The following is a 25,864-nucleotide window of genomic DNA, read 5'->3' as shown; positions in this document are numbered from 1 at the left end:
TATTTTATGAGTTTTTAAAAAAAATTATATATATATATATATATTTTTTAAGAATAAAGTTTCATAGAAATCTTAGTCAAACATTTAGTATTATGGATATTAAACATGCTGGCAGAGTACATGCATCCATGTTGTTGTGAACATTTTAATTAAATAAAGAAATTCCCTATCCATAGTCGCCGTGGGAAAGAATAAAATAAAAAAATAAAATAAAATAAATTCCCTACCTACCCATGGCCAAACTGACAACCAACCTGAAACCAACTATTATTTTTGTTAGGCCTGACGGACAGAGAGACTCATTCCTGACGGACAGAGACTCGTGCTGAGTGAGGGTTGAGTCAGAAGAGGCCCGTGTGCTGCGTCCCATAATGCATCTGTTCTGGGGTTAATATTATTTTACCTTTTATTTTACCAGATCAAAGATCTCTTTTTTGAGCAAGACCTGCAGGCTGCAAGGCAGACCTGAAGCCCTCCACACACACACACACACACACACACACACACACACACACACACACAACAACGCCCACACTCACTTGTAAGAACAAGCCTCAGGGCTTTGAGCAAAGGACCTGTTGAAGTTGATTTGAATCTTTGATTTAAAATCGACACCCCCGGTAAAAATGTTTGCTCTAGAAAATCGAGCAATCAAGTTGACGTTTTCATAGTGGTACTTTCATGGTCCTGGATTCTGAGATCCCATGACGCAACAGTGGCTCAGGAGGTAGAACGGTCGTCTGGTAATCTGACGATTCCCGGGCAGCGTGTCAATGTGTCCTTGAGCAAGACTCTTAACCCCCAACTGTTCCCGATGAGCAGGTTGGCACCTTGCATGGTTGCTCCACCGTCTGTGTGTGAGTGAATGTGAGTTTTTGCTTTGGATACGTTTCAAGTTTCTTTAATAGTTGTCATACAGAAGTACAGAATACTTTTGTACAAAATGCTTCTTACTGTTGCGCTCCAGAGACTGTGCATGACAAGATAAGTATGAAATAAAAACATAGTAAAAATTTGAAGTAAAAAAAGAGGTCACAGTGTTCAGTTTAGACATATGTACAATGTTCGTAGACGTAGTTACCATACAATATACAATACTGTGCAGTGTACTAATATACAATACTATATAGTGCAAGGCATAAATGGACGAGGTGCAGTTTAGGTACAATTCACAGTAGGTGTACGAGTTGTAGTGCAAATCCTTTATCAATAAATATAAAGTGTAAGTGTGTTTGTGTGATCTAAAGTTTGGAGAGTGGGTGCTGCAGTGTGTTGTTTGTTTGAGTGAGTGTGTGCGTGTGGGTGTGTGTGCTGTGTGCATTTGATGGTTGTTGCATAGTGATTATTGTTCGTTTAGCGATTATTGTTCGTTTAGCAGCCTGATGGCCTGGGGATAGAAGCTCCTTCTGAGTCTTTCTGTGCTCGCCATAAGACTCCGGTATCGCTTGCCTGACGGCAGCAGTTCAAAGAGGCAGTTGTTCGGGTGGCTCGAGTCCTTAATAATTCTCTTAGCCTTCCCCTTGCACCGCTTGTTGGATAACATTAAATCTTTACATTTAGTCATTTAGCTGAACGCTTTTATCCAAAGCGACTTACACGTTCTGTTCGGAAGGGTACAACTCTTACAGCAACTCTTAAATGTTCATCAAACCCTCCTCTGTCTCTCTGCCCATCTCTTCTCTCTATCTCTCTCTCTCTTTGTGTCTCCCCCCCATTTCTGCCCCCTCTCTGTCTCGGTCTCTTCTGCCCCCTCTCTCCTCTCCCTCTTCTCTCTCTCCTCTCTCTCTCTCTCTCTCACTCTCCTCTCTCTCTCTCTCTCTCTCTCTCTCTCTCTCTCTCTCTCTTTCTCTCTTTCTCTTTCTCTCTCTCTCTCCTCTCACCTCTCTCTCTCTCTCTCTCCTCTCTCTCTCTCTCTCTCTCTCACTCTCCCCTCTCTCTCTCTCTCTCTCCCCTTCTCTCCCCTCTCTCCCTCTCTCTCCTCTCTCTCTGTCCAGACGGAAGGAATTCTTAGTGTGATTGACAGTCTATATGGTGGTTGTATTCCGTTGGATGTCCTTTTCTTGTCACAGCAGCTCACAAATCTCGCTGCCGTGTTTGCACATTGTTGTATTTCTCCCATGTTTTCGAAGTCTCTTTGGGTGTTTGCAATTTCTCTGATGTCTTGGTATAGTGGGCAGGTTGTTAAGTGTAGCTCGGTTTCCACCTCTTCTTGTGTGCAGTGGGTGCACAGTCTGTCTTTTCTCTCTCTATATCGCTCTCTCTCTGCACCCCTCTCTAAGCCTCCTCTCTCTCTCTCTCTCTCTCTCTCTCTCTCTCGCTCTCTCTCTCCGGCTCTATCTCTCTCCCGCTCTCGCCCCCCTCTCTAAGCCTCCTAACTGATGGATGGTTACCACAGTAACTCTTGGCCAGTGAAGTTTCCAGAGCGATGTTACCATGACACAGTGTACAGTGCACGTCACTGTGTGTGTGTGTGTTAGTGAGTGTGTCTCTTGTGGTGTGTGTTTGTTTGTTTGTTTGTTTGTGTGTTGTTGTGAGTGTGTTGTGTGTGTGTGTGTTGGTGTGTGTGTGTGTTGTTGTGAGTGTGTTGTGTGTGTGTGTGTCAGTGGCGGTCCTCTCGGTGAGCAGCACACATGCATAACACAGGACACCCGTGTGAGTGACAGCGATGGAGGGCGGGACGAAGGGACAAAGAGAGATGGGTCTTTAAATAGGAGTGACAGCGGGAGGCGGGACCTCGGCAGCTTGGTGACCTCGTGACCCTCAGTGTTTCCTGTACAGAGAGGTCTATTTGCGGCGGGCGGCCACTGTGGTATCAAACCAGGCCGCAAATAGATTTCAAACCGATCCAATAAGTGGTTAATAACGTCTCCTCCTGCAGGTATACATTACATTATCCACGGAGGCTCCGCGGCCTGCAAATAACCAGAGAGGGTCTCTCTCTCTCTCTTCTCTCTCTCCCTCTCTCTCTCTCTCTCTCTTCTCTCTCTCTCTCTCTCTCTGTGCTCTCTCTCTGTTTCTCTCTCTCTCTGCCCTCTCTCGCTCTCTCTCTCTGTGCTCTCTCTCTCGCTCTCTCTCTGCCTCCCCTCTCTCTGTTCTCTCTCTGCCCTCTCTCTCTCTCTCTCTCTCTCTCTCTCTCTGCCCTCTCTTGCTCCCCCTTTCTCTCTGTCTCTATCTGCCTCCTCTCTCTCTCTCTCTGCCCCCTCTCTGTCTCTCGCCTCTCGCTCTCTCTCGCTCTTCTCTATGTGTCTCTCTCTCTCTCCTCTCTCACTCGCTCTTCTCTCTCTCTCTCTCGCTCTCACTCTCGCTCGCTCTCTCTCTTGCTCTCTCTCACTCTCGCTCTCTCTGTGCTCTCTCTCTGTGCTCTCTCTCTCTCTCTGCCTCCCCTCTCTCTGCCTCCTCTCTCTGCCTCCTCTCTCTCTCTCTGCCTCCTCTCTCTCTCTCTGCCTCCTCTCTCTGCATCCCCTCTCTCTGTGCTCTCTCTCTCTCTCTGCCTCCCCTCTCTCTGCCTCCTCTCTCTGCCTCCTCTCTCTCTCTCTGCCTCCTCTCTCTCTCTCTGCCTCCTCTCTCTGCATCCCCTCTCTCTGTGCTCTCTCTCTCTCTGCCTCCTCTCTCTGCCTCCTCTCTCTCTCTCTGCCTCCTCTCTCTGCCTCCTCTCTCTGCCTCCTCTCTCTCTCTCTGCCTCCTCTCTGCCTCCCCTCTCTCTGTGCTCTCTCTCTGCCTCCTCTCTCTCTCTATCTGCCTCCTCTCTCTGCCTCCCCTCTCTCTGTGCTCTCTCTCTGCCTCCTCTCTCTCTCTCTCTCTCTCTCTCCATCAACAAGAAACTGGACAAACTGGGAATGTTAGACTTGATGATGGAGCAGATAATAAGCCTTAGAGAAAGCTTAGAGTTCAGTCAGGAACAAATTGTCGAGTTGGTTAAGGATAATGCGGAGATGAAGGGTAAGAAGGAACTCATGGAAACCAGAGTTAACATAATTGAAACAGAAAACAAAAAGATGAAAGAATCTCTTCTTGATGTACAGTGCCGCTCAATGAGAGACAATATTGTGTTTACTGGGTTACCAGAGAAGGAGGGAAAGGACTGTGAAACTGTCATTAGGGAGTTCATGTCAGACCAGCTTAGTTTGCCTACGGACACTGTTCGGGGTATCACATTCTCTCGGGTGCACAGAATGGGAAGACCCTCAAAGGACAGACCCCGTGCAATTGTGGCTCGTTTCGAACACTATAAGCAAAAGGAACTTGTCAAGGGGAGGGGCAAAGAGCTGAGAAATACCACCTTTGGCATGAATGACCAATTCCCTCATGAGATTAATGACAGGCGTAAAGTACTTATCCCTATCCTGAAAGAACATCGAAAGAACATATTATTGAAATTACACACATATGGGTTTGAAGACACTGCCATGGAATGGATGAGAAGCTACTTGTCTAATAGACAACAATGTGTTATATTTAATGGTTCCATGTCAAATATGGTAACACTCCAGTGTGGTATTCCCCAAGGAAGTTGTCTTGGACCCCTCCTTTACTCTATATTTGTAAATGATATGCCTTATGTATTGGAAAGTGCAGGTACAGCGATTTATGCTGATGATACAACTATATATGCATCCGCTGAGAGCACAGAACAAGTGAATAAGATACTTCAGAGTGAATTATTTATGATTTCGAATTGGATAACTGAAAACAGACTAAAACTAAATGTAGCAAAAACAAAATGTCTTATACTCGGCTCTAAATATGCCTTAAGGTCGGAGCATAGACTGAGTCTCTCATTACAAGACGCTGGTATTGAACAAGTGAAGGAGGCCAAATTGTTGGGTGTAACTATTGACGAGGCACTACTTTGGTCTACCCAGATTAACAATATGGTTACCAGGATGAGTAGAAACATCTCCATAATAAGAAGAAATGCCTACCTCCTAACGAATACAACAATTAAAATGGTAGTACAATCTTTAGTCTTGTCCCATCTTGACTACTGCCCAGCAATTTGGTCTAGCGCGTCAAAGCAAGAGCTTAGTAAACTCCAGCTCACTCAAAATAGAGCTGCCCGACTCACTCTTCACTGTTTTATAAGGAATAGTGTGGAGGGAATGCATGCTAGACTGTCGTGGATGAGGGTGGAGGAGATACTAGCATGCAGTTTGATTAGGTTTTTAAAGAACATTTGTACCTTGGGTAAACCCACTCAATTGTATTCTATGCTTTTATCCACCAATGATAGACATGACCATAATACCAGACATGCTTCAAGTAGTCGCTTCACCCTACCTCTGCCTAGAACCAACGCTCTAAAGAAAACTGCAATGTATAGAGCCATAACATACTGGAATAGGATCCCATTACATATTATACGGACGGAAAACAAGGACAGTTTCAAAAAGAAACTCAAAGGAGCCATAATCCGGAAGGAGATTAATATATGTCATGCATGAGTGTAGCTGCAGCCATGTTATCCAAAACTTCTTCTGACTTCTTCTGATTACTTTGTTTTCTTTTCTTTTTAAAGGTATGGTGAAATTGATGTTTTAGTAACATTGATGAGCATTCTAAAAGCAATTCTTAAAAATATTCAATTTTAAAAACAATCTTAAATTGTATTTAACACTGTATTTTGTCATTTGTTTTGTTTTTTGTTTTCTGTTTCTTTGCTTGCATGTAATTTTAGCCATCTTAATTGTTAGTTTCATTGTGTATTGTATGTTGAGTACTGGCTTTTAATAATTAGTAACATTGATGAGCATTCTAAAAGCAATTCTAAAAAATACTCAATTTTAAAAACAATCTTAAATTGTATTCAACACTGTATTTTGTGTTGTTTTGTTTTTTTGTTTGTTTTCTGTTTCTTTGCTTGCATGTAATTTTAGCCATCTTAATTGTTAGTTTCATTGTGTAATCTATGTTGAGTACTGGCTTTTAATAATTCTGTTTTGCAATAATTGTTTTGTATGTTTTTTTGTGTGGACCCCAGGAAGATTAGCTGGGTGCCCATGGCACCAGCTAATGGGGATCCGTAATAAAATCAAAAATCAAATCTCTCTGCCTCCTCTCTCTCGCTCTTCTCTCTGCCTCCTCTCTCTCTCTCTGCCTCCTCTCTCTCTTACTCTCTGTTCTCTCTCTCTCTTTGCCTTCTCTCTCTCTCTCTCTCTCTCTCTCTCTCTCTCTCTCTCTCTCTCTCTCTCTCTCTCTCTCTCTCTCTCTCTCTCTCTCGCTCTCTCTCTCTCTCTCTGAGAGGGATCCCTCTACTCGTCATCCAGCCAGGAAATAGACCTGGTGACTCATCTGGCCTGGAGGTCAAACAAGGTCACAGGGAGGCTCAGATGCAAAGCGAGTACAAGGTCTCCGAGTCATATTATTAGATACAGTATGTGTAGCGTGGGGCTGGGAGGTCCACTATAAAGACACTATGGATTATATATACACACCGTAAATAAGATGTATACATACTATACTAGCAGGGGAGGAAACTAACTTTTTGGCTTACCAGCCAACTGGCGAGTATCTGTTTTTTTTACCAGCCAAACAGATTTTTTACCAGACAAAAAAAATCGCTAATTGTGATAATTACTTCTTTGTATGTCAAGCCGCGTCAATGTTGTGTATGCATCTGGGTAGGCACACTGTGCCTTTAAGACAGCACGGTGGTCTTACGACAGTGCTGTGAAGTACCGTCAAGTGTTGTGGTAACGTCAGTTGGGTTGGTGTGCTGTTGACGTTGTGCACAGTGCACTGGTTGAGCTTAGCTAGCCCCTTTCGTGACTGCGATGTGCAAGCCAGGGGCTTTTGAGCATGAAATAAAATGTCTAACCTTACGTCGTAGTCCGGTGCTTTTTTGGAAACATTATAGTCATAACAGATATACACCTAGCTGGCTGCTTTGAGCACACGGGGCTAACGTTAGCTAGCAAGCAGCTATCTAAAACGCTAACTAGAAGCTAACCACTGTATACAGTTCCAGTAGACAACATTACACCTCTGTGATTTAAATGTGTCCTTAGTAACTTATACTCGATGGTTGTACTAGGGTTGGATGCAGTTCCCCGTTGGTCAGTCTGTCTGTTTTCCATATTCTGCTGTGTTTAACGTTATCTGTTTGCGAGTGCTCCTGATGGCTAGCCTAGTAGTACCGCGGGACTTTTATTATTATATGTCCGCGGGTTGGCCAGTACTGCGCAAACGTTTATTAAACATTATATGTCCGCGGGTGGTCTTGTGCAGTGCTCTCGTGGCACTGTCAACTAGGGCTGCAACTAATGACTAATTTGGTAGTCGACTAATCTGCCGATTATTTTTTCGATTAGTCGACTAATCGAAAACCAATGTAAACAAATTTTTTTTTTTTAATTACCTATCTTTGTGAAAGTGGCTTCTCAGCTCTGGTCCAGCTGAAGACAGAGCAGAGGAACAGATTGGACATTGAGCATGACCTCAGAGTTGCTTGTCTACCATCACCCCAGACTTTGAGACTCTTGTCAGGACCAAACAACAACATCATAACTAGTGATGCACCGATGTGAAAATTGTGGCCGATACCGATAACCGATATTAATATTGCTGTTCTGGCCGATACCGATATTTACCGATGTCGATATCTCTGTATAGAAAACACTTTTTTATGATAATCAAATAAAGAGCTATTTTCCAAAACGCATAATTTTTTTTACTTTTGTAACTTATTTTCAGAAATGACTGATATTTTGAAACTATTTAAGGCCAAAACATGTAAAAAGAAGAAAAAAAAGATAAAAAAAATAAATAATAATAATTAAAAAAGTTTTTATTTTTTTTATAATATCGGCCCTATCTTGATATCGGACCGATACCGATGTGTAAAAAAACGGCCATATCGGCCGATATTATATCGGCGGCCGATATATCGTGCATCACTAATCATAACATGATGATCCCATAGCAAATTTAAATAATGACTCATGAAACATTTGAATTTGGATCTTTAAGCCACTTTAAATGAAAATGTATTTGAAGAACAATACAGCAATCACTCATAACAAGATAAATAAATTAAATAATACAAATTAAAGTGGAAGTGTACTTTAAATAACTTTTGTTTGCTGTGTGTGAGAGGAGTCCGTGTGTGTATGTGTGTGTGTCTTACTCTGATCGCTGTGTGAGTGAGAGGAGTGTGTACTGTGTAATTTGTGTGTGTGTCTTACTCTGATCGCTGTGTGAGTGAGAGGTGTGTACTGTGTAATTTGTGTGTGTGTGTGTCTTACTCTGATCGCTGTGTGTGAGTGAGAGGAGTGTGAATGTGTGTGTGTCTTACTCTGATCGCTGTGTGTGAGAGAGAGGAGTGTGAATGTGTGTGTGTCTTACTCTGATCGCTGTGTGTGAGTGAGAGGAGTGTGTATGTGTGTGTGTCTTAAGGCCTCTGCATGCTACAGCAAATTCAAAGCAACTTCGACACAACATCGACAAAGCAACGGTGTTGCAGACACTCTACCTTTATGCTTCTGCAAAATCAACGCGCAGCCTATGTAACATTGTACCCCGTATGTAGCTAGGTTCCCTAGATAGATGACGCTTCCCTTCTCAACCAACCCATTGATAAAAGCAGAAAAATAAGCATAATTTTTACTTCCGGGCGGGGGGTTTCAAAATAAAAGAGCGAGTCTAAAAGCACCGTAAATACGTTTATTTTTTACAATATCTAACGTTACACGAACCTAAACTAATCTAAAGTTAGTTTAGGTTCGTGTTAACGTTAGATTATGTACAAAATAAACGTATTTCCGGTGCTTTTAGTCGTCGCTCTTTTATTTTGAAATTCCCCGACCGGAAGTATTATAGTGTCTGTTGCTAGCAGCTTAACCTTTGTCAGCCGGTTCTTTGCTTTTTAACGTAACTTCATTCGTTTCCAATGGAGAGGAGAGAAAGACCGGCTCGCTCACATGCAGCTCAAACTACCTATTGGAATAAATTAATTGATTGATGTTTAACTTGTCCCTGTGTGTGTCCAGTCATTTCGACTAGCAAACGTTGTATTTAACGTTAAAGTTACCTCAGGATACCATTGTATTTAGTTGGTTAGCTATGCAGCTAATGTGGATAGCATTTTGTATAGCACCAATGCTAGCTGGCTGGCTACAGGTTTATTTACTAAATTATGGAGGCTTTTTTATCGTCAAGGTAAGAGAGGATTTGTCATGATCAACTGAAGGCGTATGCTATGGAACAATATGTGCTTGGGTTTTCAGAAAAAGGCCAGCTATGTGACGCTAATTATTTAGCATCAACGCTGGCTGGCTACAACAATGGCGGATGGTATTCTCTGCGATACCTATATTATTCTATGACAGCCCCGCCCCCATTCGCTAACCAACCAATCACTGCTACGCAATATCAACGTAACGGTTGTTTAGGTTAGATTTTGGAGACATGTACGCAGATTCCTCGCAACACAGTCTACAAGACCCTAAACAACAACCGCGCTGAAATCGCGCTGATGTTGTGTTGACGTTGCTTTGAAGTTGCTGTAGCATGTAGAGGCCTTTACTCTGATCGCTGTGTGTGAGTGAGAGGAGTGTGTATGTGTGTGTCTTACTCTGATCGCTGTGTGTGAGACTGTGAGTGAGAGGAGTGCGTGTGTAATGTATTGTGTGTCTAGTCTGATCATCATCTCCTGCAGGGGAACAATGTTTTCAATGTCCAAAATTTGCTATGGGATCATCATGTTATGATGTTGTCTGGAACCCTGAGAAGCCACTCTCACAAAGATAGATAGGTTTTTTTTTTTTTTTTTAATGACTAATCGACGCAACAATTTCTCGTCAACGATTTTTTATAATCGACGTCGTCGATTATGTCAACTAATCGTTGCAGCCCTACTGTCAACTAAAGCGAACACTCAGAAGACGCGCACCGTTTGCCAGTGCAGTGATTGCAGAATGTTTTATTTTTTTGTATACTCGCCAGACTGGCGAGTGGTCTTCATGAATCACTCGCCAAATGTAAAAAATACTCGCATTTGGCGAGTAAAGTGGCCTAATTTCCTCCCTTGTATACTAGTATACTTTTGGTTATATTTGTATTATAGCAGCAGGTATTCCAATGAAAAAGGAAACAAACCGTTATAAACAAAGTAGCACCATGACATTACGTATCACGATATCACAGGGTTCACAATCCACCATGTTCTCTCTCTGGGCTTTTTTATGAGGGGGGTAGAGAGAGATGGTAGAGGAGAGGGGTGTAGCAAGTAGAGGGAGATGATAGAGGAGAGAGGGATGGTAGAGAGGAGAGGTGGTAGAGGAGAGAGAGATGGTAGAGAGGAGAGAGGTGTAGCAAGTAGAGAGAGATGGTAGAGGAGAGAGGGATGGTAGAGGAGAGAGGTGTAGCAAGTAGAGGGGGATGATAGAGGAGAGAAGGATGGTAGCGAGGAGAGAGGTGGTAGAGGAGAGAGAGATGGTAGAGAGGAGAGAGAGATGGTAGAGGAGAGAGAGATGGTAGAGAGAGATGGTAGAGGAGAGAGAGATGGTAGAGAGAGATGGTAGAGAGAGATGGTAGAGGAGAGAGAGATGGTAGAGAGAGATGGTAGAGAGGAGAGATGTGGTAGAGGAGAGAGAGATGGTAGAGAGAGATGGTAGAGAGGAGAGAGGTGGTAGAGGAGAGAGACAGGGGAGGAAACTAACTTTTTGGCTTACCAGCCAACTGGCGAGTATCTGATTTTTTTACCAGCCAAACAGATTTTTTACCAGACAAAAAAAATCGCTAATTGTGATAATTACTTCTTTGTATGTCAAGCCGCGTCAATGTTGTGTATGCATCTGGGTAGGCACACTGTGCCTTTAAGACAGCACGGTGGTCTTACGACAGTGCTGTGAAGTACCGTCAAGTGTTGTGGTAACGTCAGTTGGGTTGGTGTGCTGTTGTGCACAGTGCACTGGTTGAGCTAGCCCCTTTCGTGACTGCGATGTGCAAGCCAGGGGCTTTTGAGCATGAAATAAAATGTCTAACCTTACATCGTAGTCCGGTGCTTTTTTGGAAACATTATAGTCATAACAGATACACCTAGCTGGCTGCTTTGAGCACACAGGGCTAACGTTAGCTAGCAAGCAGCTATAGCTAAAACGCTAACTAGAAGCTAACCACTGTATACAGTTCCAGTAGACTAACATTACACCTGTGATTTAAATGTGTCCTTAGTAACTTATACTCAAGGGTTGTACTAGGGTTGGATGCAGTTCCCCGTTGGTCAGTCTGTCTGTTTTCCATCTTCTGCTGTGTTTAACGTTATCTGTTTGAGAGTGCTCCTGATGGCTAGCCTAGTACCGCGGGACTTTTATTATTATATGTCCACGGGTTGGCCAGTACTGCGCAAACATTTATTAAACATTATATGTCCGCGGGTGGTCTTGTGCAGTGCTCTCGTGGCACTGTCAATGTCAACTAAAGCGAACACTCAGAAGATGCGCACCGTTTGCCAGTGCAGTGATTGCAGAATGTTTTATTTTTTTGTATACTCGCCAGCAGGGGAGGAAACTAACTTTTTGTCTTACCAGCCAACTGGCGGGTATCTGATTTTTTTTACCAGCCAAACGTAAAAAATACTAGCATTTGGCCAGTAAAGTGGCCTAATTTCCTCCCCTGGAGAGAGAGATGGTAGAGAGGAGAGAGAGATGGTAGAGAGGAGAGAGATGGTAGAGAGGAGAGAGATGGTAGAGAGGAGAGAGATGGTAGAGAGGAGAGAGATGGTAGAGAGGAGAGAGATGGTAGAGAGGAGAGAGATGGTAGAGAGGAGAGAGAGATGGTAGAGAGGAGAGAGAGATGGTAGAGAGGAGAGAGATGGTAGAGAGGAGAGAGAGATGGTAGAGAGGAGAGAGATGGTAGAGAGGAGAGAGAGATGGTAGAGAGGAGAGAGATGGTAGAGAGGAGAGAGGTGTAGCAAGTAGAGGGAGATGATAGAGGAGAGAAGGATGGTAGCGAGGAGAGAGGTGGTAGAGGAGAGAGAGATGGTAGAGAGGAGAGAGAGATGGTAGAGGAGAGAGAGATGGTAGAGAGAGATGGTAGAGGAGAGAGAGATGGTAGAGAGGAGAGAGGTGGTAGAGGAGAGAGAGATGGTAGAGAGAGATGGTAGAGAGGAGAGAGGTGGTAGAGGAGAGAGAGATGGTAGAGAGGAGAGAGAGATGGTAGAGAGGAGAGAGATGGTAGAGAGGAGAGAGATGGTAGAGAGGAGAGAGATGGTAGAGAGGAGAGAGATGGTAGAGAGGAGAGAGATGGTAGAGAGGAGAGAGAGATGGTAGAGAGGAGAGAGATGGTAGAGAGGAGAGAGAGATGGTAGAGAGGAGAGAGAGATGGTAGAGGAGAGAGATGGTAGAGAGGAGAGAGAGATGGTAGAGGAGAGAGAGATGGTAGAGGAGAGAGAGATGGTAGAGAGGAGAGAGATGGTAGAGAGGAGAGAGAGATGGTAGAGAGGAGAGAGATGGTAGAGAGGAGAGAGAGATGGTAGAGAGGAGAGGGATGGAGGAGAGAGAGATGGTAGAGAGATGGTAGAGGAGAGGTAGAGAGGAGAGAGAGATGGTAGAGAGGAGAGAGAGATGGTAGAGAGGAGAGGGATGGAGGAGAGAGAGATGGTAGAGAGATGGTAGAGAGGAGAGATAGATCCTCCCACGGCACGTTACACTCCCCCGGTGAGAGTCCTCGCTGTCAGGTGAAAAGAAGCGGCTGGCTGACTCCACATGTATCGGAGGAAGACATGTGGTAGTCTTCTCCCTCCCCAGGCCGACAGTAGGGGGCAAAAGTGCGCAACGACCAGGAAGGGAATTGGCATAACGACTAAATTGGGATGGGAGAAAAATACGGAAAAAAAGGGGGAGAAAAAGTAGATACAAATAAAATAAAAGCAAAGAGGCCTAGAAGCGTGGCTAACACTAATGGTGCGCATACCAGAGAGGCTAACTACCTAAGAAACTGGCACAAAGGCACTGAAAGAGGATTTCACCCGTCTAATGAACACACTAGACTAGACAAATATCAAGATGTATCCATCAGTGGACCCAATTGCATGCTTTCGCAGAGGACAAGAAGCCTTCAGTCGACCTGTATGTGGGTCTAGACCAGCTCTCCCTGCGACGCCTGCAGCTAGTGCAGAGCGCTGTTGCACGCCTCTTGACCGGTACAAAGAGGCGTGAGCACATCAGATCAGACCAGTACTGGCTTCCCTGCACTGGCTCCCTGTTCGTTTCAGAATTGATTTCAAATTGGCTATGTTTGTGTTCAAGTCCTTAAATGGTCTGGCCCCTCAGTACCTAGCTGAACTCCTCCATCTTTGTACCCCTGCTAGAGCACTGAGGTCAGCAAATAAACTGCTCTCAGACGTCCCGAGGTCGAGGCTAAAGACTAAAGGCGATCGAGCTTTTGCGGTGGCTGCCCCTAAATTATGGAACAGTCTTCCACTGCAAATGAGGTCTGCTGCCCCTAGAGAGTTAAAACACAGCTGAAGACTCACCTGTTTTTATTGGCGTTCTGAGGCTCGGTGAGCCACACATCCCTGGTCGTGTCGTGATTGTTTAAAACATTTTATTGTAGTTTTCTTTTCTTTTTTTTATCTACTTTTTCTCCACCTTTTTCTATTTTTCTCCCATCCCAATTTAGCCGTGCCAATTCTCCCCTCCCCTGTCTTGAACGTTGCTCGCATGTGCCCCCCTCTGGCCGGTTGTAGGGAGGATAGAAGCCCGTCACATGTCCCCTCCGAAACATGTGCAGGCAGCCAGTCGCATCTTTTCACCTGCCAGCGCGGACTCTCATTTGGCGAGGAGTAACGTGTGGGAGGCTCACACTGCCCCCGCCATTTTTCCTGTCTCTGCTGTGCAGGCGCCCCAACCGACCTGTAGGAGTCGCTGTCCACAACGTCCAGATTACCACCCATCGACTTCCCACCCGCTAACTCTGCCAATTGAGTTAGTATGACGGCCGGCCCAAGCCGGAGGCAACGCTGAGTGACAGCCGGATTCGATACCGGTGTCTCTTGCGTTGGTGACGAGCGCAATGTCCGCTGCGCCACCCAGCTGCACCTATTCTATTGTCGTTTTTTATGACTGTTTACTGTATTTTGTATTTCTTTTAGTATTTCTGTTTTTGTATTGTACAGCACTTTGGTACAATTTCGGATGATTTTAAATGTGCTATATAAATGAAGACCTTGACTTTGACTTCTTCAGACATTAAGCACCCCCCACAGCCCAAATGAATTTTTTTTAAAATAAAATAATAATAATATATATATATATATATATATATGTATATATAGGGCCCACTTTTTTTTTATTTTATAGTCGACTACCAGTCAAATTTGACTATCGGCAAATTTTGGCCAATCAAAGTCGACTATACAAATCCTTAGTCGGGGAACACACACGCACGCACGCACGCACGCACGCACGCACGCACGCACGAACACACACACACACACACACACACACGTACGTTGCCGAGAGACTTTCGAGGAGCAAACGATACGAGCTAAAAGGAAGCAGTTTCAGCAATGGAAAACCCACCCTGTCTGCTTCGTCAAGTCTCCCTGATCCTATAACACCGTCTACACGCTGTATTCATGTGCGTCTGTCTGTCCTGACGGTGTCTCCCTGACCCCAGAACACTTGTCTACACGCTGTATTCATGTGCGTCTGTCCGTCTGTCCAGACTGTGCCGGCTCATTACCAGAGATCTGGAGAGAGAGAGAGAGAGAAAACTTCAGACTCCCATTTTGACATCTGACATCTGAAAATAACCTCCATGACGATGTCATTAAAACACGATCATTCGGATTTGATATCTGACACGAGAGTGTCGAGGTCGAGGTGTGTTCCTGGCTGGTCACAATTGAAACCTTAATCCCCCCCCCCCACCCCGCTGCTTGTTTTGCAAAGCCAGCGGCTTCTCGGAACACCCTCCCGCTCGCCGTAGCTGCAGCTGATGTAGGTCAAGTTCTGAGAGGCTTGTCCGTTACCAGGGTGCACGTGGCACGCACACACACACACACACACACCGGCCTGATAAGAGCCACGAGCACACAGCCGTATCTCCTGAACTTTGGAGACCCATGGCAGCGTAACGTCAAAAATCACCCCCCCCCCCCCCCTCCCCCTCTCTCTCTGTTCAAAAACATTTCCTGTGTCACAGGACTTCCTGCTGCCCCCCCACCCTACACACACACACACACACACACACCCTATACTGTGTCTCCCACTCTCTCCTAAAGGAGGGAAAGTGATAGTTCAGGGGGAGGAGGAGGAGGAGAGGGGGGGGGTCGTGGGTGGAGTAAGGCTACTTCCGGAGAAGAGGGCTAGGGGGGGGGGGGGGGGTGTTTGGTGGGTGGTGGGGGCTCTTTGGAAGGAGCTGGAGGAAGTCATTTATATCCTCGGAGGTCGTCTCTGAAAGCACGGCAGCTATGTGTCCGAGAGCCCCCGTGAATTCTAATTCTGTACCCAGCCGGAATCTCCGCTCTTGCGTCATCATCGGCAATCTGAAAACGCAGATCTGTGGTCAGATTGTTGTCGGCGTGGAGCGGACAGAAGCGAGGCGTGCGGCTCCTATTTGTGCTTTTCTAAGAAGAGACCCTCGGACCGCGATAATAACCATATATGTCCGTTTTGAAAGACGGGGTTTCACGCAGCCGCGCGTTCGTTCGTGGAGTCCTTCAAATCCCTTTTCTTAAATCTCTTTCTCTCTGTTTACGTTGTGGGAAGGCACACAGAGGCCCCTCTTGAGCTGTAAATCAACACCATGTTCAAACTCAAAGCCTGTAGACAATAATATTTGAAAATGTGCTTAGTCTGAAAAACGTAAAAGTTCTGTTCTGACAGTAGAGACCATAACGGGATAAACATTTTGTATGAAACAGAAATACAAATAATTTCCTTAAAGTGTATGTTTGTGTTTATTAGGAGGATCCCCATTAGTCATCATCAACGTGTTGACTATTCTTCCTGGGGTCCTCACAGATAATATACACATGACAAATATGAAACATTCAGTGTAAATCAGTCATATATCACATACATAATCGATAGAAAATAAAACAAAAGGTCATAGGTGAATCCATTTCACCATACCTTTAAAAAAACACAAAGTAAACTAGAAGATGTTTGGATAACATGGCTGCAGCTACACTCATGCATGACATATATTGATTTTCTTCCGGATTATGGCTCCTTTACGTTTCTTTTTGAAACTGTCCTTGTTTTCCGTCCGTATGATATGTAATGGGATCCTATTCCAATATGTTATGGCTCTATACATTACAGTTTTCTTTAGAGCGTTGGTTCTAGGCAGAGGTAGGGTAAAGCGACTACTTGAAGCATGTCTGGTCATAAGGTCATCTCTATCATGACCATACCTCTATCAAACTAAGCCTTAGTTTGTCTCGCTCTTTATATGATCGAGGTATAAGTCCCTCTAATTTCCTTCCCCTTAGTTTGTCCCTTCTGTTAAGCACCTTGGGTTACTAAGGGGAAGGAAATCAGAGGGATATATACCTCTGTCTATCATATAAAGAGGGGTGGGGAAGGGGAAGGAAATAATAATAATAATAATAATAATAATAATAATAATAATAATAATAATTAGGGATGCTCGATATTGGCTTTTTTACCGATACCGATATTCCGATATTGTCCAACTCTTAATTTTCGATACCAATATCAACCGATATCAACCGATACCGATATATGCAGGGTTTCCCCCTCCAAAAAACTGAATAATTTCAGGTAACTAATAATTTCACTGGATATATATATAACAAATATTGTTATTGTTTTTTTTTGTTTTTAAACCGATACCGATATTTTCCGATATCACATTTTACTGCCGATATCGGCCGATAATATCGGTCGGCCGATAATATCGGACATCCCTAATAATAATAGATTGGATTTTAAGAGAGAAGCGCCTTTCTCAGACTCAAGGACACTGTACAAGGAAAGGATGGAAAAAATAAGAAATAAAATTGAAAAAAATATAATAAAATACATAAAAGATCTGTGTATAGTAACAACAAGAAAAAACAAATAAGATAAAAGAGATAAAAAATAACATAAAAAGGAGGCAAGTTCTGTCCAATTGGATGAAGTGGTTAAAATTAACAAACAAACAAACAACAAAACAAAACAACGGAATCTGTGGCTTAAGAAAAAAGTCAGGGGTGGGCTACTTGGGAGCGGGGCCGTGTTGCGTGAAGGCAAGTGTGAACAGGTGGGTTTTTAGCTTGGTTTTGAAGAGGTTGATTGTGTCAGAGCCTCGGATGAGGGGGGAGAGGGAGTTATACCTCCATCATATAAAGAGGGAGTCAAACTAAGGGGAAGGAAATCAGAGGGACTTATACCTCCATCATATAAAGAAAGAGGGAGTCAAACTAAGGGGAAGGAAATTAGAGGGTCAATTGGAACTGGGGAACTGCATGATAATGTGACGTGGGATATTGAACCAAAACTCCATACGTGGCTGTCATCATTCGTTGAGAGGACAGATGTGTGCGCAACAATATCATAATCATATCACAATATGTGTCTGCACCAGAATTTAAAGGCACGTGAGTACAAGGCTCACACATCGGTCACATCTGTGACCAGAAACCACCACAAATTCAAGTTCTCTCTTTGAGTTCCAGCATTAGGAGAAAGATGGTGCATGTTCACATGTAGCGGCAGATGAATAACGTGCAAATTCCTTGAAGTTGAAGTTTCGTTTTATTTGTCACATAGGTACATGTACATTACAGTGACATGCTTGGTTCTGTATGAGCTTCATACTGTAAAACAAAGTAAAAAGAATAAAGACCAAACAAACGGATACAAAATATACAAAACTAGAGTACAAAATGCAACAAAATGAAAACATGAGGTAGGGATGAAGTGCAAATCTTTTAGTAATAAATATATACAATATGGTGTAGTGTTTAAAGTGTCTAAAGTGAATGTTGTAAAGTGAATGCATGTTTAAAGTAAGTGTGTGCATGTGGGTGTGTCCTAGATGTGCCCTAAAATGGGTTGATAAAAGATATCCGCCATAAGGAGGCTTTATAGATCAGAAGAAGTGGATTAACCCGTGTCTGTTAGTTTTTCAGTATGTTTCAGTATGTTTCAGTATGTTTCAGTATGTTTCAGTATGTTTCAGTATGATAATGTTGTCTGTCTGCGTTTTGTGATTTGTTTTGTCTACCTAAATGTTTACCGTGAGCGATTTGTAGTGCCAAATTTCCCTCGGGATGATTAAAGTATTTCTATTCTATTCTGTTTCAGTATGTCTCGGGAGCGACATGAAGCTGGCGCTTCCCTCCAGCCTGGAGAACCACCATGAGACCCTGAGGCTGCTCTACACCGGCTGTCAGGTCGTCTACGGCAACCTGGAGATCACACACCTCCGCGGAGAGCCCGACCTCTCCTTCCTGCAGGTAGAGCTGCGCCTGGGAAAACACAGAACCATGTCGTTGTGACATCATTCTGGAGTCACTCACAGGCAACTAGCCAGTTAGCTAATTAGCCAAACTTAGCCAGTTAGCTAGTTAGCCAGCTAGACAGATAGACAGTTAGCCAGCTAGCCAGCTAGACAGTTAGCCAGCTAGCCAGTTAGCCAGCTAGCCAGTTAGCCAGCTAGCCAGTTAGCTAGCTAACCAGTTAGCCAGCTAGCCACTTAGCCAGCTAGCCAGTTAGCCAGTTAGCCAGTTAGCCAGCTAGACAGCTAGCCAGCTAGACAGTTGGTCAGCTAGACAGTTATCCAGCTAGACAGTTAGCCAGCTAGCCAGCTAGCCAGTTAGCCAGCTAGCCAGTTAGCCAGCTAGACAGTTAGCCAGTTAGCCAGCTAGCCAGTTAGCCAGCTAGCCAGTTAGCCAGTTAGACAGTTAGCCAGTTAGCCAGCTAGACAGCTAGCCAGCTAGCCAGCTAGACAGTTAGCCAGCTAGACAGTTAGCCAGTTAGCCAGCTAGACAGTTAGTCAGTTAGTCAGTTATCCAGATAGCCAGCTAGACAGATAGCCAGCTAGCCAGTTAGCCAGCTAGACAGTTAGCCAGTTAGCCAGCTAGACAGTTAGTCAGTTAGCCAGTTATCCAGCTAGCCAGTTAGCCAGCTAGACAGTTAGTCAGTTATCCAGCTAGACAGTTAGTCAGTTATCCAGCTAGACAGTTAGCCAGCTAGACAGTTAGCCAGCTAGCCAGTTAGCCAGCTAGACAGTTAGCCAGTTAGCCAGCTAGACAGTTAGCCAGCTAGACAGTTAGCCAATTAGTCTCATGTTCCTGTTATATCACTGCTCCAGTGTCTCATACTTCTTTTGATAAAAAAACGTTATGGTTTTTAGAGCCAGTCAACACTTCAATATGGGAAATAAACTTACCATCTTCTCCAGAGTCAGACAAGAATATAGATACCAATTTCCTCTGTGTAAATGGACTGCATTTATAAATGGGCTGCATTTATATAGTGCTTTTATCCAAAGTGCTTTACAAGTTATAACCTCACATTCACACACCGACGGTGGAGGCGACCGGGCAGCATGTCGAAGTGTCCTTGAGCAAGACACTTAACCCCTAACTGCTCCCGACGAGCAGGCTGGCACCTTGCATGGTTGCCTCCGCCGTCGGTGTGTGAACGTGTGAGTGAATGGGTGAAACGTGAGGAACAAATTGTAAAGCGCTTTGGATAAAAGCTTTTATATAAATGCACCATTTACCATTTTCCATTTTCCATAGCATTGTGGGGCAGATTGAATGACACTCACAACAGTTCAATGAATCTCCCGTCATTGTTGAATGTGCGAGAGCTTCTCCCCCTCCTCACCTGTGGACGTGTCCTCTTTCTCTCTCTGTCTCTCTCTCTCTGTCTCTCTCTCTCTCTCTCTCTCTCTCTCTCTCTCTCTCTCTCTCTCTCTCTCTGTCTCTCTTTCTCTATGTCTCTCTCTCTGTCTCTATTTCTCTGTATCTCTGTGTCTCTTTCTCTATCTCTCACTCTGTGTATCTTTCTATGTCTCTCTCTCTCACTCTCTCTCTTTCTACGTCTCTATCTATGTCTCTCTCTCTATCACTCTCTCTCTCCCTCTCTTTCTACGTCTCTATCTATGTCTCTCTGTCTGTCTCTCTGTATCTGTCTCTCTCTCTCTCTGTATCTGTCTCTCTCTGTCTCTCTCTGTCTCGTATCTCTCGCTCTCTCTGTATCTTCCTATGTCTCTCTCTCTCACTCTCTACGTCTCTCTCTCTCTCTCTCTCTCTCTCTCTCTCTCTCTCTCTCTCTCTCTGTCTCCTCTCTCTCTCTGTCTCTCTGTCTCTCTCTCTCTCTCTCTCTCTCCTCTCTCTCTCTCTCTCTCTCTCTCTCTCTCTCTCTCTCTCTCTCTCTCTCTCTCTCTCTCTCTCTCTCTCTCTCTCTCTCTCTCTGTCTCTCTTTCTCTATGTCTCTCTCTCTGTCTCTATTTCTCTGTATCTCTGTGTCTCTTTCTCTATCTCTCACTCTGTGTATCTTTCTATGTCTCTCTCTCTCACTCTCTCTCTTTCTACGTCTCTATCTATGTCTCTCTCTCTATCACTCTCTCTCTCTCTCCCTCTCTTTCTACGTCTCTATCTATGTCTCTCTGTCTGTCTCTCTGTATCTGTCTCTCTCTCTCTCTGTATCTGTCTCTCTCTGTCTCTCTCTGTCTCGTATCTCTCGCTCTCTCTGTATCTTCCTATGTCTCTCTCTCTCACTCTCTACGTCTCTCTCTCTCTCTCTCTCTCTCTCTCTCTCTCTCTCTCTCTCTCTCTGTCTCTCTCTCTCTGTCTCTCTCTCTCTGTCTCTCTCTCTCTCTCTCTCTCTCTCTCTCTCTCTCTCTCTCTCTCTCTCTCTCTCTCTCTCTGTCTTTCTTTCTCTATGTCTCTCTCTCTGTCTCTATTTCTCTGTATCTCTGTGTCTCTTTCTCTATCTCTCACTCTGTGTATCTTTCTATGTCTCTCTCTCTCACTCTCTCTCTTTCTACGTCTCTATCTATGTCTCTCTCTCTATCACTCTCTCTCTCTCTCCCTCTCTTTCTACGTCTCTATCTATGTCTCTCTGTCTGTCTCTCTGTATCTGTCTCTCTCTCTCTCTGTATCTGTCTCTCTCTGTCTCTCTCTGTCTCGTATCTCTCGCTCTCTCTGTATCTTCCTATGTCTCTCTCTCACTCTCTACGTCTCTCTCTCTCTCTCTCTCTCTCTCTCTCTCTCTCTCTCTCTCTCTCTCTCTCTCTCTGTCTCTCTCTCTCTGTCTCTCTCTCCTCTCTCTCTCTCTCTCTCTCTCTCTCTCTCTCTCTCTCTCTCTCTCTCCTTCTCTCTCTCTCTCTCTCTCCCCCCCTCCCCCTCCCTCCAGGGTATTGTGGAGGTGCAGGGCTACGTCCTGATAGCCCACGTGTCTGTGAACCTGGTGCCTCTGGACAACCTGCGCATCATCCGAGGCAGCCAGCTGTACAACTCCAGCTACGCTCTGGCCGTATTGGACAACACCCTGCAGGGTTCCGGGGGGGCGGGGCTTAGAACGCTCCGCCTCCGCAGCCTCACAGGTCAGATCCGGTTTGAACAGGAACATTTCCTGCTAGCAGACACTCATTTGTTTCATGTGGAATGGTTGTATTTGTACTTTCCTGATGGTGAAAAGACATTGGGCCTCATTCACTAACATTCTCGTAAGTTTCCTCGTAAATAACCTCGTAAGAAGTTCGTAAGAGGAAACCTACAATAGTCCTCCTCCGGATACCTGAACAGGTGCTCGTAAATCGCCAAAATTATCGCAACTGCGCTCCCGTGAATGAAGAACGTCACTCATTCTTAAACTGAAAGCACGTTCTCGTACACCTGAATTTGCATACAGACACGCCCGCCAGCTCCATATAAGGGCATGAAGGACTGTGTGCAAAGAGATTCAACAGCTCCTTATACCGGAAGCGAGAGGCTCAGTATTGCATCTGGGTTGTGCTGACCCCCATATTCAACAGGTAGTGTGGAAGTGATTTGCGACGGATCAAAATTTGATTAGATTAGATTCAAATGTATTGTCATCATACAGCACAAGTAATGTAAATATATAGCCTACATGAAAGGAATGGGGTGTGTTGAGAGAAGAATATAGATGTGCTTTTATTCATTTTTGGACATCACAATGCCTCTTTGAATTTTTAATGATACAAATATTGTCGTATTTATTATTATTATTATTTATAATATTTATATATTTAAATCTATATATCTATATAGATCTATATTAAATTAAGCCCTTAAGAACACTGCACACAACAGTGTTACGACTGCCTTTCCGCGTTTGTAAATTCTGCTCTTAGCTACGAGCGAATCCCGAGAAGGAACCGTTAGTGAATGCCAAAATCGTCCCGAAAAGCTGTGTGGAGTTACGATGCAATTTGCTCGTAAGTCCGTTCGTGAATGATGACCATTGTTTGTTTGTTTGTTTATTTATTGTGTTAATGTGTTCTAAGGACATGGATCTCTGGTTGTAATAGAGGCCTTTGACGGAATGTTTAGAACAGGGGTTCTCAAACTTTTTCATACCGTGACCCCATTTTATTTAGGAATTTTTTTGGGGACCCCACACTTAACACATTGAGTGCCACGGACACTCTTTGTCGTTAGTTCATGCCGACCTTTGAGTGCCCCCGACGCTATATAGCGTTTGTTTGTCTTTTTTTTTTGCCTGAAAACGCGTGGATTATGTATTTACAGTACCCAACACTGTAATCAATAAGCGTGATCGATATTTGGAATGGCGATCAGGAATTGGAATAATCTTTTTATCATGGAATCTTTATATTTTCCTTAAAAACGAGGGCTTTTCAAAATGCCATAAAACGGAAATGAACCGATTAAAAAAAAAAATAATAATAATAAAAAATAAAAAGTTGACTGCAAACAAGTCATTGATAAGCGACGGGCAGATTAGACACAGCCATAATTTAAGACAGAGATTATTCGTTCACAACGCTATCATTGAAGTGGGTGCTGGCATTTAACCATGCTTTACCATGTTAATGGCCGGCACTGAAAGTGTTAATGTATCGCGTAATTTCAATGTGGAATTAAGGAATATCAAAATGTTGGAAGAAACGACAGTTGGCTGCAAACATTCCGCGCAAGCCCTCCATTCTCTAACTTCCTGTTTGTTGTTATTTATTTAATCTTTGGTGGTTATTAGTAGGGGTGTAACGGTACACAAAAACCATGGTTCGCAAATGTATCGTTGAAATCAGGTTACCTTGCCTGAGTATTTAAACCACACCCGCACGGCTTGGATCGTCCCAGAAAATAAACTACCATTCCCAGTGGAGTGCAATACCAGCCGGAAGGCGTAGGGGGCGGTATTTGCCCTTTTGCGAGCTCAGACCCATTCCCAACGATAACATCAGGCTGGATGGATGAAAATGAATGGATATCGCTAATAAAAGAAATAACGATTAAAACCCGACTATACTCGTGATTGGCACTCAAGCGATGGCGAGTTAACCCGACTATCATCGTGACTGGCGTCCAATGAGTTAAGTAGGGCTGTCAACGAATATTCTATAATAATCGACCTGTAAAAAAGTTAAAAAAAAAAGAAAAAAGAAATAAACATATTTTACATATTGCCCCTGCGTGGGCCTGAACGCGCTGCATGACGGATAGGAGACACGCAACGTCACTTTCATTGAGCTGAAGAACGTGCCAGTAGTAACAACAACAACAACAACAACACAACCATGGCGTGATGGCAGATGATTCAGAACCTGACTTGGTGTGGTGTGAAGAGTGGTTCTAAGTGTTCCATTAGTGGTTAAAGTAACGTTGCATTTGTTCGGTACACAACGTGTACTAAACCAAAGGTCCCGTACTGAAACGGCTCGGTACCGAATACCGTTACACCCCTAGTTATTAGATATATTTATCTAATGTTGTGATTTCCCGCCAATGACAACTGATGGATTGTTTGATATGACAGCTTGCCTTATCGCTGTCCTCTGTGCTTTACTGCGCTCATTGAATTCATTTCTATTCTTTCAAGAAATGTGATTTTGTGATGTTTTCTTAGCCTCTGTGTATTTCTTGTGTGCGTCACCAGGCACTGGGCTCATTGCCCTCGGTTTGCCGCAAACCGACAGAGATGTTCACAAATGATGAGCTTGTCAAGTCAAATGTATTCATAATAATACAGACATTTTGTATAGCGCTTTTCCGAATGCTCAGACACTTTACAGAGCAAAATAAACAATACAGTTTTAAAGCACATTTCATACATGGAGGCGATCCAAAGTGCTATAAAAAGGAGAAGGCACTGCATGAAAAAGAACGATTCTCTGGAATTAAAACATATATAAAAGGAACACAGAATAGTATTTGTTGGAACAGATGTTGGTAAAAACGTGAAGGCTTTTCTTTCCCAGCTCTCGGCTCTCGGCTGCTGTGATCAATACGCTGCTCCAACAGAACTCTTCTTCTCTCTCTCCCGCCCTGCAGAGATCCTCCTGGGGGGGGTCTATATTTGGGGGAACCCTCAGCTGTGCTTCCCAGACCCCCAGGGCATCGAGTGGCGGGACACCCTGGACGAGCAGAACACCCACGCCCGGCAGCTCCGGCTGCAGCCTCAGGCCCCCAAATGTGAGTGGGCCCCCGGGTTCATGGAAAATACTAGCGGAGATAAGACCGTTAATGCTGCACTGTGGTCCTGTGTAGCTCAGTCAGAGTGTGGCACTAACACTGGCAGGGTTAGGGGTTCCATTCCCTGTGTAGCTCAGTGGGCAGAGCGTGGCACTAACACTGCCTGGGTTAGGGGTTCCATTCCCTGTGTAGCTCAGTGGGCAGAGCGTGGCACTAACACTGCCTGGGTTAGGGGTTCCATTCCCTGTGTAGCTCAGTGGGCAGAGCATGGCACTAACACTGCCTGGGTTAGGGGTTCCATTCCCTGTGTAGCTCAGTGGGCAGAGCATGGCACTAACACTGCCAGGGTTAGGGGTTCCATTCCCTGTGTAGCTCAGTGGGCAGAGCATGGCACTAACACTGCCAGGGTTAGGGGTTCCATTCCCTGTGTAGCTCAGTGGGCAGAGCGTGGCACTGACACTGCCTGGGTTAGGGGTTCCATTCCCTGTGTAGCTCAGTGGGCAGAGCATGGCACTAACACTGCCTGGGTTAGGGGTTCCATTCCCTGTGTAGCTCAGTCAGAGCAAGGCACTAACACTAGTGCCAGGGTTAGGGGTTCCATTCCCTGTGTCACTTAACACTGGCATTCATTTGCATTGGTGTTGTGAACCAAGTCTCAGAACCACACTTCTAACACATAAACAAAAGGGGGATTGCAATATTTTGCGTGTCGGTATTCTACCTATACACAAGTATCAATATTTATTCCACTTTTGTGCTTGACGATCCTATTTTGTAGCAATAAAAATGAGTGTGATGAACAGACTGATTGTTGAGAGATGTTGTATAGATATCTTATTAAAGTTCTTCATTTAGATATAGAGGTGCAGTGGAGTGGAACAAACTATCAATATCAAGGAAACTTGAGTGCTGCAGTGTTCAAATCCAGGATAAGGGAGCAGCTGTTTAGTGACCTGCCACTGTAATGTCGGTGCGACTGTATTATGTGCTGAACCTCTGTTGAACGACGAGTATTGTCTCTATGCACTTTATTGATGAAAATAATTATTGCTTTTAATGCACCAATGAACACGAATGATTATAAATCTTTAAAAATGTAAACATGAATACTACTACTAATGCACTAAGAATGCTCGATGCACTTGCAACTAGAAACAACGGGGACAACGATGGAAATAAGTCCTGGACTTTTCGTTCTATCCCTGACAAGGCAAATACAAATGTTGATCTGTCAATGTTGTTATATTTTTTGTCAATAAAAAAAAAGAAAAA

At 44.2% G+C, this 25,864-nt stretch overlaps 1 protein-coding gene across 1 annotated transcript in view; it reads left to right on the top strand.

Moving 5' to 3' along the window:
- Nucleotides 1-25,864, top strand: part of erbb2 (erb-b2 receptor tyrosine kinase 2) — a gene marked incomplete at its 3' end in the record, with an annotated part of 112,743 nt that overhangs the window by 31,867 nt on the left and 55,012 nt on the right. Inside the window, exons 2-4 of the mRNA XM_084322918.1 lie at nucleotides 18,261-18,412; nucleotides 21,324-21,513; nucleotides 24,452-24,592. Coding sequence (XP_084179044.1) covers nucleotides 18,261-18,412; nucleotides 21,324-21,513; nucleotides 24,452-24,592 — 483 coding nt within the window. The remainder of the gene's footprint in view (nucleotides 1-18,260; nucleotides 18,413-21,323; nucleotides 21,514-24,451; nucleotides 24,593-25,864) is intronic.

Source organism: Notolepis coatsorum (assembly GCF_963971535.1).
Source record: "Notolepis coatsorum genome assembly, chromosome: 10".
In the NCBI taxonomy this organism is placed as follows: domain Eukaryota; kingdom Metazoa; phylum Chordata; class Actinopteri; order Aulopiformes; family Paralepididae; genus Notolepis; species Notolepis coatsorum.
Note: the sequence above shows the minus strand (reverse complement) of the source record. Positions and strands in the feature narration are given on the sequence as shown.